Source organism: Echiichthys vipera (assembly GCF_963691815.1).
Source record: "Echiichthys vipera genome assembly, chromosome: X".
NCBI classification, from domain to species: domain Eukaryota; kingdom Metazoa; phylum Chordata; class Actinopteri; order Perciformes; family Trachinidae; genus Echiichthys; species Echiichthys vipera.
Window position 1 is genome coordinate 4641670 of NC_139825.1, and position 12521 is coordinate 4654190.

The 12521-nt window shown below is 39.0% G+C and overlaps 1 protein-coding gene across 1 annotated transcript in view; it reads right to left on the reverse strand.

Annotated features, from left to right (window-relative positions):
• Window positions 1-12521, reverse strand: part of nfasca (neurofascin homolog (chicken) a) — a 115136-nt gene that overhangs the window by 12982 nt on the left and 89633 nt on the right. The window contains exons 27-28 of the mRNA XM_083939120.1: window positions 11710-11838; window positions 3409-3436 (exon numbers count right to left, since the gene is read on the reverse strand). Coding sequence (XP_083795246.1) covers window positions 3409-3436; window positions 11710-11838 — 157 coding nt within the window. The remainder of the gene's footprint in view (window positions 1-3408; window positions 3437-11709; window positions 11839-12521) is intronic.

Below are 12521 nucleotides of genomic sequence, written 5' to 3' on the forward strand. Positions count from 1 at the left end.
TGGGGGACTATCTTCTGAGCGTGGTCGGGCACTGTGGCGTGGACGTGGTCTAGCTTTGCTTCAAGCATTGAAATGGAGGCTTTGAAATCAGTGGATAGGGCTCTGCAGTGCTCTTCTGACAGGCTAACGTTGGCTTCTGTGTTGAGCTCGCCACCCGTCTTATTTGCGGGGCTAACCTTCGTCCCCTGGTCTGTCTGGTTGCATACGTCAACATATTTCGGTGGTGTGTCCGTCAAACGTGACGAATATAACTGTTGTTATGACTTTCGGGGTCTTGAAATGTGAAATTTGTCAAAAGTTGCGGGAGCGAGACTCAATCACACATCTACTCCATCCTTTGAGAGTGTCAGTATATCAGAATCACATTTCTCTATGCACCAGTGCCACTGAAACACTTCAAGATTGCATCTTTTACAGCTAACTCAATTGATCTGACCAAGAGGCAGAGCCTTTCATAAACCACCTGCCCTGGTCACATTTGCCAAGCTTGCATTCATTTGTTGAGCGTACTGCACCAGCAGCTTCAGTTAACCAGGGGCTTTAAGATACAGCTTTTGATTTCAGTGACTTCAAAATTTCTGCAGACTGAAAGAGGGCAGATTCAGGAATGATTCAATTATCTGATTAGGTGATTTGTTGATGAGAAGAGCAAAGTTAAGGGAAGTAACATAGAAAATGGGAGTGAGTTTCAGATAACTTTCCTTTCATAACAGAATGTAAACTCGCCCATCTGCAATCTCATGCAAATGACACAGATTAACAGGTCAGGAAGTTAATTGACAGATTTGTATTTTATGAATATTATTATCCAATATTGGATTAACCATGCTTTGAAATGCTCTAATTTGACCGATATACTTTAAACTGGAATGACTCTAACAGACAATCAATTAACATGCACTGCAAATGAGCAAGAAGATGAGTAGCACTGAATCAAGATAACTCAGGGCGAGACTCTTCTCCTGTCATACCTTTCAAGAGACCTATGGACCAAATGAAGAAAATAAATCCCAAAAAGAGACAAAGGACACAGTCATAAAGTGAGAAGGGTAGAACAAAAAGAGAGTCATGACACAGATGGACAACCAGACAAAATACACAGATACTGAAAAGGAAATGGGGACATCTAAATCAGTACAATCCCAAAGGCATGAAACAAATAAAGTTTGAACTTTAAATAAAATAAATGAGAGAAGGGCAGCATAGCATATGTCCATCTATTTGAAGCTTGTTACAATTTGGGTCTTGTTTTTTGTGGTTTTGGCCATCATTGCTATTAGATATAATGACATGGAAGTCACCAATTGCTGAGGAATGGGAACACAAGCGCAAGAAACATAAGCAGTGAGACAGATGTCACAGCCCAGCATCCTAAGTACATTGGAAAATTCCACACCTCATGAATTATGCTGTCCATTTGTACAATACGGATGTTTTTGTCTGGCAATAGGGTTGAGTTGTAAACAAGTCAACAATTTATCTGAACCACTTTATGTGGAGGTAAAACTCAAAGAGCTCATCTGAAATGTCATTTATAACCCTGAATAAATTGTTCACCTTATTCATGTCTTCCAAATAAATGTGGCATACCTGGAGGTTTGTTTACAATCTGTATGATGGTCTAAGTGCTTGTGTTTCTCAACTTGTCTGGCTTTTAAGTGATCTTGCTGCATCCCTAGATCTCAGCAATTAACATGGTTTGTATCATAGATTGTATATAACGATGGACGGCCTGACAGTCCCTGAAAATGAAGCCAAAGCATTTTGATTGCCCCCCGGTGGCTGGATTCGGAATAGCACATACCTCTTCCTTGTCAATGGATGGGACATGAGCCAAACTAAAACTCAAAGTATACCTCAAATACATTTTCCCCAAAGACGGTTTCTGTCGATGTAGGTAGTTTTTATCACACTGATGTTTGTTCAAGTGTTCAATTTACTTGTAGGTTTGGTTGTTATTTGTTATTTGATGCTATGAAAACGTGGTGAAACGTCAATGTCCAACAATGATTGACAGCTGTAATCGACTCGCGATTGGTCGGGCGAGTGCAGACTCTGGCTGCAAAATTACAACATGGTGGCACCCGTATCTGTGAAAGTTTGGCTTCGCCTTTGTACAGTGGGAGGAAGTGGAGCCTTGTTGTCCATCTTCATACACAGTCTATGGTTTGTATAATGCTGATAGCCAACTATTAAAACATACACCCAAGTTGTAATAAATTGTATTCTTCTTCTTGGTTGTTAAACAACTACACTGTAACACTATATATGTTTTGTCATGCAGTTGACAAATAAAAGTTTTTCTTAAAAATGTTAATGCTATTTAATTTTTGTCCTGAACACCAAACTACTGAAGATCCTCAGAGAATGCAAAACAAGATGGAGAAAACAGGAGTATGTCATTCCTGATGTTTTTACGTTGAAGTATTTTCTACTGTCAAGATCCATGAATCCAAGGTCATGACTTTTCTTTGGTTGGATCCTTGAAGTCTCTGTTCAATCTTTTGTCCTCCAAATGTTTTCTCCAGTTGTTTGCTGTCCAAATCAGTCCTGTATGGGTGTCAAATTGTTCCAAACATCGATATGGTCCTGCCTCCCTTCCCTCACTACAACTAAATAGATTTCCCTTGCCATCTCTCGCCCCATGCACCTGGTGGCGAATGCTTTCTAAATGTCAGCCGGTGGAAGAAAATTCAGTTCAATTAACCTCTAAAAGGGTGAAAAACATGTATGGGGACGGATGCTTCTTGGCTTTTTTTTATTTCCAAGAGAAGTTCCAGGTGAGCTCTTTTGGTATTGACTGACCCATATGCAACTCAGGACCACAGAAATGCACATGCAACACTACGGAATATTACTTTAACATTAATGGAGCTGTGTACTAATGTTCGAACAGCCTCTGCTGCTGCTCTGCTGTGTTAATAAATCTTACCTGAAATGTAATTTCCCTTCATCTTGTCCTGTGGTGAATTACTGTTACTGTTACTATTATTTCCTATGTACGAAGTATGCAATTCATAGTAAATTCACCAAGATGATATAATGTAATAAATGTAAAAGCCTTTCAAAATGTATGTCTGTCTGTCTATCTATCCAGGCCTTATTATCATGTGAACAGAGGTGAAGATACGATAGTGTGGTTGATTATTGGATTGACAATTTGACACTCATGAAGGAACCAACATCTGGCTCTCAGCTTCAACAATCTGCTTATCATATTTAATGACTAAGGTGTCAGCTACGTTCTGTCGTGTGTCCTCTGTCTGCTTCAAAAACGAATGCAGGCCAGTTGGACCAGGGAAAATAAGCTACACTTTATCCAGCCCACGCTCCCAATAGCCCAGGGGAAACATCTTCTCCCCCTGACATGCACAGGCCAAGACAGAAGCCTTGCTGAAACCAAAGTACCTGTTCTCGTTCTCGTTCTTGTCAGGGACAGACGACCCATTTCAGCGTGGAGAAGAGAGAGGGACAAGATGTGAGGAAACAGGGGAGACAGCAAGAGAGAGGAAGAGTAGAGAAAGGAGGAAGGAGGGCAATCTCCACATGAAGCATGCGTGTAAATCCTCGCATGCACACAAACACACAGAGCTGAGAGCTGAGTGGGCTGGAAGGATTAGCACCAGATATGGAGTCAGGGTTAGAACCAGAGAAAAGCAATGACCTTAAACGGAAAAAATGGGTTGGGTTTCTTAGACTCATTATTGATTAAAGAACAAAGCAGGATCTCACACACTACAGAAGGATTAATCTCACACAGTATTTAGTCTGGTTTACCAGATGTACAGTGCTAGGATAAAGCCTGGCATCCAGCGTAGTCCGAGTGTCAGGCCCTCCGCTAGTGATGTCCAAATGAAGCTTCATGAAGCATTAGTTGTACTTGCTGAGTGCACTAAATAGAGCTCTCGTTTTAAAGAAAAGTGCTCAATGAATGGTGATTCGGTGTGTTTTCAACCCTTTGTTGAACAGAGAGCTCCATCTAGAGGACTCAAAAAATAATAAAAATGGTTCATAAAGCTTCATCTGGACATCACTACCCTCCGCTACCTGTTCAGCAAGGCAACAAGCCAGGATATTTTTCCCCATCCCTGAATGATAAGCCGGTGTAGCCAGACCATACTGCAGAGTCGAAGTGTGGTCTGGCAATGCGAGACAGAGTATTAAGCACAAAAGTACCGTGCCACTCAAATGATAATAAATGCTGATCGTGACTCTTTTGAAATTACCCTTCGCACTCATTTAGAGCCATCTTTTCAATTTCAATACCATCAAACGCCCTATTGCCATGCCAAACATTTTACACCAAAGAAGAGCTCCACAGTGATAATACATTCCCCAATGCTTTGTATAGTATATATATTTAAATACCATAAATTACAGGATCCTTACTGACATGTGAGCCTTTATACTATCTTTTCAGTAACCTATTAAGTTAACATGATTCAGAGGGCTTTTTCTCATTCCAGAGTGTCTACAGTTTAAGATCAAATCTTAGTGGCACTCTCACAGTTAGATCATGTCCATCTTAGAATTAGAAAGCGGGTTAAATTGGACATGTTTTTAGTCAAAGCGGATAGAACAGACATGTAAGAAATGAAGCCACAAAGATCAGTGGGACCTGGAAGGAGCAAAAGACACATCACTTACTAACAGAATATAGAGCATACAGTCCACTGCACAACTCACATGTGCCTTCTTCGCATGAGGAAAGGTTTTAGAACTGGCGTCCAGATTTACAAAGATGGTGTAACGCCGAAAACACACCAAGCAACGACAAAGTGCCATTCCTGTAATAATAACACTTTTCTGTAGAGATAAATTATTTGTAAATATAAGTCAATATGTCACAGTAGTCACAGGATTTGGTGATGATTGGTATTATGATTATTATTATTATTTAAAAGTCAAACTATCCCCAACTTAAAGTTTGGCTACACTTGAAAGCAGAATCAAATGGCAGGAGCTTTTTATAATCACCGCATGGCAGCTCTCAGCAGGATTCACCTTTGTTGCTGCTTAGTGTGTTTTTGTAACATGACTGTTGCCATATAAATTTCGTTCTGCCTTGCTTAACTCATACATCTGGGATCGCTCCATAGGAAAGTGATTTCAGGAGGCTGGGCCTTATCAAAAATCCTTGCATATGATTGGATAAAACACTTGTCCGCCATCCTTATTGACGTGCTACTTCAACCACTCACATGGAAACCAACCTGTGACGCGGATGAGAGCGACGCAGGAAAAAGCCAGACAGAACAGCCAACATCGTTTCCACCAACAATAACCTTCAGAGCCATTCTTTGGTGTTCTTTTAAAGAAGAAAGATTCTCTAGGTTGGATAACAAAGATGAAATAGAGGTATTGATGTTGACACCTGCTTCCTCAATGGGAGCCACCATTGTTGTCTGAATCACAAAGGTCGCTACTCCGCTACGTCACATCTATAAAACCCCACCTGCCGGTCCTGATTGGCTCGACCACCTGAAATCCCTTTCCTATGAAGCGATCCCAAATGGTTGAGTGGAGCTAGGCAGAGTCAAGGCGGAACGAAGTTGATCTGGTGACAGTCAGATTAGTGTTTTCGGTGTTAGTGTGGCAATTTGAACATTGGCTAGCAGGATGGCATGATGACTCAGTTGCTTGAGCTATTCCCGCTAATGTCGACACACAGGAAAACACTATTAAGGGTTTCAGACAGTTCCACATCCAAATCAGTTTTTAAGGCTTGCCCTCTACAGAAATGCCTGAAAGTCAACATGTTTTTTCTTCTCTCTGAATGGTCAAAGAACTACATTCATTGGAATGGAAAGAAAGATGTTGGATAACGTTATAACTAGTGATGTCCAAATGAAGCTTCATGAAGCATTTTCATTATTTTGAGTCTTATGGATGGAGCTCTCTGTTCAACAAGGGGTTGAAAACACACTGAATTGCCATTCATTGAGCCCTTTTCTTTAAACTAAGAGCTCCATCTAGTGGACTCAACAAATACAACTTATGCTTCATGAAGCTTCATTTGGACATCACTAGCCATAACATTTCGATGGATATGGATGTTCATATTAGGTTGTATCTCCCTTTGACTGTTCCCTGATCTATTTTTTATTGTCTAGCCAATCACACAATACAGGGGTTAGCACAGGTCATAAAGGCTACTTGCAAACAAAGGGGAACAGTAATTTCTAGGCATCTGTGTGAAGACCTATTGGTTCATTCGTCATACAGCATTAACAGAAATGTGAGACTGTAGCAACACCTGTTACTTCTTAATGAAACACGAAACTTGCTTTTTCAAATGTGTCTATGGAGTCTTTCTGAAAAGCTTCGCTCAAGGGTGAAAGTCAGTAGCTTGAGGAGAAAATGATGTGTTTCCAAATGTATCTGCATTAGTGTTGGAAGGAGCCATATTCATGCTCAAGGACTAATCAATTAAGGCTGTCACCTCTGTGCCCAAAAACTCTGCTTTCAAAAGAAGTCTGAGTAAAGTGTCTTTGGCCCTGTTCAGACCTGGCTACACATGCATCACAAGTGGACATCTCTAAGTACAGGTGTGGATGCACCCAGGACACATTGAGGGCGCACTGAGATCCAATCACTCATACCACATTCTTTTAGCAGTGTGTACACCCTGTGAATCAAGTTAATAGTACTCATTCCATTCAGTTAATTGAACTTAAACTATTAAGTATTTTGCACTCTTAACGTTGTATTTATCCAAATTTATTTTAAATGTATAAACAAAACTTGTTTGTATCAAGTGAGACACACTTGAATGCATCTTCTTTGCACAAATGTTACCACTAAATTTATATTTACTCAGTTTTCTTACATTAAATCAAATTAGTAGATTCTATTCAAGACAACTTGTAGCTCCTTGTTTCATTTGAGGATACCTTTTAAGTTACATTAAACAATAAACACACTTCCGGCACAACTTAAACCATTTATCTATTTGAATGCTGAACATTCAAAAGTAAATACACATATTACCCACACCCACACACCCTGCATGTTTTTGATATCTCTAAAAAGTTTCAGCTGCCTGATAAGCAGCAGATCATTATAGTGTGTTGGAGTAGGTAGAAACCTGAAACATGCAGGACAGTATCTCTCCTGGAGCAGGGTTGGAGACCACTGCTCTAGACATTACGTTTCTAAAAATAATAATAATCATAGAACCTTCACTTCACTATGGCCAGAAGGAAATCAAGGAAGTTACCAAAATACAAATGAAGACAAAAAAAAGTTTTGGTGGGCAATGATTATTTTTTGATCACTCAATTTTTAATATTAATTGTTTGGGGATGTCGTCACATAATATAATGGTCATTTTTACTTGAAATTTACTTACATGATTAATCATTTGTAAAAACAGTGGTTTAGTAATACTTGGTTTATATGACTAACATCAAATCTATAAATTTATAAACTGCAAAAAAAAAGCATAAAGCAATTACTAGAATTATAGTGCACCCTGGCCTTTAGGACTTACATTATTGTACTGATATAAAGTAAACTCAAAGAAAATAAGTCAGAGGAAAAAATGGAATTACATTATTAGTCCTTAAAATGCTCCAGAATTTTTAGTGCACTCAAAACAACTGAGTTAGTACTTTCATTCATATTTGAGTTAAGTTAAATTCTTGAAATGAGTTAATGTTGTGTTTACTTACTTTTTTTTATTAAGATACACTGTTAGATTTTACAGTTCAGTGAAGGGATACCTACTCAACTGACATCCTGACATCATTCACTGGCTTTGTCCACGAAGTTGGAAAATTTCAATAAGGTCAAAAATATATTATGAATGCGTCAAACATCTTTTAGTTTGCCTGGAAGACTTAGACCCAGTCTGTTTTTGTTTTTATAAATTTCTTCAGTGGTGTGGCATCACTTGTCCTCTAAGTCGGACTGAGCCCTATATGTAGTATTTTGTATATTTGGTAGTGTGTACTCACTGAGAGGAACACTTACTGTTTTCTGTCCTGGCTCCCAGGAATTAATCTTTTGTTAATATCAAACTCTCTGCGTAGTGTCAGTTATAGACAGTGGCCTTATATTTTTAGTTTCTTAAAACGATCAGGACTTCACTAATATGTTAAAAATATCAACACATTTGTTCTTTGCAAAAAGAAATCATGTATGTGTGTAGTTGCATACTGAGCGAGAAGTGATATTCAATCACAAGTGGTCACTCGTGAAGACACATTCTAATGCCAGGTGTAAAGTGACGTACTGAGAGCAGTCCACTTTTGATCAAGTTACCCAAGACACATGTTATACCTGGTGTGAACAAGGCCTCTGTTATTCTTCAAATTATCTCATATCCACTGCAATAACTAGAGGGAGCTGGAAATGGACTGAGAGCTCCAAGCTTCCATTCAGTATCAAGGAAAATTAGGTCTTTGTGATCTTGTTTGAAGTAATTCTTTCCTGGTCAGTTAAGTTATGTAACATTTAACACATCAATTTCAGCCAACCCCACACTTGTTTTAACAGATATGTCTTCGTGTTTTTATTTGTCAGCAGTCCAACACAACTGTATCTCATAGTCTCTGCTACTTAATTAGCTCAAATCACCTTCAAATAAGTTCAAAGGGCAGGGTTCAAACAAAGCTAGCCACAGCTGCAGATTGTTGTATATACTTACTGATAATCAAAGGATCCATCCTGCTCTTTCTGATCTACTAGGTCCAAGGGGAGATCTTTTTTGTCACGGACTGAGGAGACAAGAACAAAGGCAACATCTTCAGCATTTGGCTGAGAGATCCACTGATGTTGCGCTTGGATTTGACACACAAAACCATCGACATGTTGAAGGGTTCCTGGAGTTAGTTTGAAAATAAAATCCTTCTGTTATGTATGGGGTAATTTAGTTTCATATATTTGTCTTTAGCCTTCATTTATTTAACTGTTAACTAACACTGTGTCCCAATTCCATACTCATGTCCTAATACTACAATATATCACAGAAACTGATACTAGAACTCAAATAACTGTGGAGTGTGCACTACTTTGGCATAAGAAATTAATGAACTGAATGATCCATTTTGCACTATCACGACATGATGTGAGATGCTGAGAGACATTAAAGGTTGAATATGTAGAATCTTAGTTAAAAGCTATTTTTTTAAATAAATAGATAATACACCCACATGGCGTTTTTAGGGGAACAGAATGAAAGTATTGTTTTTTATTTACTAGGTTGACAATGACTTTCTGTCCCGTTCTTTTTCCATGGTAGCAGCCAATAGTGTTGGGCGTTGCTGGTTGCCAGGGCTGTCTGTTGTTGGGTGCAGCTACTGTGGGCTGGCACTGGGTGAAATGGAGTTTGCCAATCTTGCAGCTGCTTATTTGTCCCAGCAGCTGAGTGACCGGAGACAGGCAAAAACCAGAGTCAATATAGGCCAAGCATTCACTCCATGGACTGAGAGAAAGGAGAGAAACGCCATTAAGATGCACGCCCAAATGGCTACGGTTCTCCTTGATTGCTAAGATCACTTTCATCTTTACCTAGCTGGAACAGCTAATGCTAACAGCTGGTGTGATTTGCAGGAGGGGATGGGTTCAAACAGGCTCAGCCAGACTCTGGTCTCCTGTAGCTACTGGGCCGGGTCTGATGAACCTGGCAACCTGACTGCTGGAATTATTTTTTGTTGTTGCGACTACGATCTCGAGACACTAGATGGTTGTGTTCTGCTCATTCACCATATTCAACCTTTAATTAAAGTAAAAAACTTCAAAAATATAGAGTGAAATAGAGTGAAAATGTCTTTCCATTTATGACTTTTTTGACTGTTTTTTTTCAGTGACCTGCTGCCCCAGTAATCCATGTATACTGTAGTATGCATTGGGAACACAGTGCATATTTTAAGACTTACAAGTCTTAGTAGCAGTTATATGACAGTGGCTTGGGTATGTAAGGTGTTAGTACTTCAGTCCTAAAAGCACACTTTACTCCCAGTGTATGTATGAGAACTGCTCTTATTAATCTTGTTGTGTTATCCTTATTTGACTTAACTCATTACTGGGTGTTAGATGTTACAGCATCACAGTTAAGCACCTACCAAGATATTTTGCGAAACCAGTCACGCAACCACCACCTAGACATTATAGAAACTGCAAAACATTAACACGACAACTTCTGTTCTTCCGAATCATAAATTAGTACATACTGTAGATCAGCATCAACGTTGCATGAATCTTTTTAAAAAATGTGTCTGAACCAAAATTTCTATTTTTTCTATTTTTAAGTGTACAATAATTTTATGGAGTAATAAATATATTTAGATACAATGGAATTAGATAAAACAAACACAATCCACAAATGCACACTATTACACTTCAATGTGTCTTGACCTGGTAAACAGCAGACAGTTGCTGTTTTTCCTATAGCTCTGTGATGACCTATGGTTTTATATTTTCTCTCTGACTAAAAACTGACATTTAGAATATTTGTCTGCAGAAACACACTGTACTGTATATATTCACAGTAAATAACAAAAAATTAGATATCACACTAAATACAACAGGTGTAATGAGTTTAGGAGAGAACACAACTAAATCCCAAATCCTGACTGTTGCCTCACATTCAATTATGTAACCACTTCCGAGCAAACTACTGGGTTTGGTAAGAGAATTCCAGATTCTGTTGCTGTGTTGGTTATGGCAGACAGAAGTTAAAGTAAAATTCCGGCGTAAAATCATCCCAGGGTCTTTTTCGGCAACTACACTCATCAAATAAGCCATTGAGACAATTTTTTTCATATCACAACTATTAACGGAGATAACCTGGAGGGTCGCTAACAGCCGGACGTGGCTAACACTGATTAGCTCGGGGCAGCACAGTGAAGGCATTCAAACGTCTTTTTTAACCACTAATACTGCTCAAAATAACACCAAACCTCTGCAGTAGCATGAGAAGAGTCCCTACACATAAAACAAACCACCAACAACGTAGTAAGTGAACCGGGAGTTCATTAAAAGAGTGTTTTAAAGACTTACCAACTGGCCCCTGTATCAGCTCCTCTCATAGTAAAGTCCATTCAAGTGGATGGAAAGTCAAAGCCAAATGGAAGGAGCCCATTGGTTCTTTGTTTTCTGTGTAGGGACTCTTATCGTGCTACTGCAGAGGTTTGCTGTTATTTTGAGCAGTATTAGTGGTTAAAAAAGACGTTTTAATGCCTTCACCACTCTGTCCCGAGCTAATCAGTGTTAGCCACGTCTGACTGTTAGCAACTTTCTGGGATATTACGTTAATAGTTGTTATACAAAAAAATGTCCCGATGGCTTATTTGATGAGTGTATTTGCAGAAAAAGACCCCGGAATGATTTTATGTCGGACTTTCACCTTAGGAGTGTGATTCAATAAATTGAATAAATTCATTGTTTTTGTAATCATTTTTGCACAATTCAGTGACTACAATGGGAGTTCTGTTTCTGGATTACAGTGACAATTTGTTCTGACAATGCTATATCTCTAGTATACAGGGCTATTTGACAACTGCCAGACGCAGTATTTATATTCAGTGACCATAACAAAAGCCAATAATTTTGTTCAATTATCCAGGAGGAGCTAAGAAACATTGAGTTTATCTGCAGTTTTGCATTTACAGTTGGAAATTGACTCCATCCACTACTCTATTCATGTAGATCCAACTCATTCTGTCAGCCTTTGTCAGAGGGATAATATTGCTCCTCAAGTCTTACCTGGGTATTTGCCCCCACGACTCCTCTTTATGAAGCAGACGATGAGGAGGATCAGTATGATGAGGGCGATGGCACACATCAAGCCAATGAACCAGCCTTGAGTGGCTATGTCTACCTGGTCTATGTAGGCTGGAGACACACACAAAACATACACACAGGGTTGCACAGGAGAAGAGAGAGAGAAGAGTGGAAACACAATGAGTGCTTTACTGGACCACAGCGAGTCAGAGCTAACACACCACACAATCTGCTGTCATCCCAGAATGCTCAGCAGAAGTCAACAACTCAGAACCAACATCTCATTATTTACTCCCAAGCTCATATCCAGGCTGATGGTGTACAAAGGATCCCATCTATATCAATACACACACACACATTAGATAGCTGCCAGATATTTTAACTCTGAAATGGTTATATTGATAGATATTAGCACTGAGTTTAAAGAAATTATATTATTACCAGTATGTATGTCTCAAGATCATAAAGATCTTAAGCTGCACTGCAGTATACACTATAAAAAACAACAGTATTTCAGAATAAACCATTTTTTAAAATTTGTTCTCTAAATTTGATCTCCAGTGTATATCGATTATGCTTAGTATTATACTCATCAGGCCTCATGCATGAATGCAAACTTTTGTTCTTGCACAACGCAATAAGAGGGAAATAAGAAAATCCTAAGGGATTCATGAAACACGCATTAACAGCCAATCTGTTCGTAACCCCGAGTATGTTAATGAATCAGTCTTTAATTGAATTTGGAATTGCACAGGGAAACGGCCAAATATAACCATAAAAGGGCAGCAGACTTC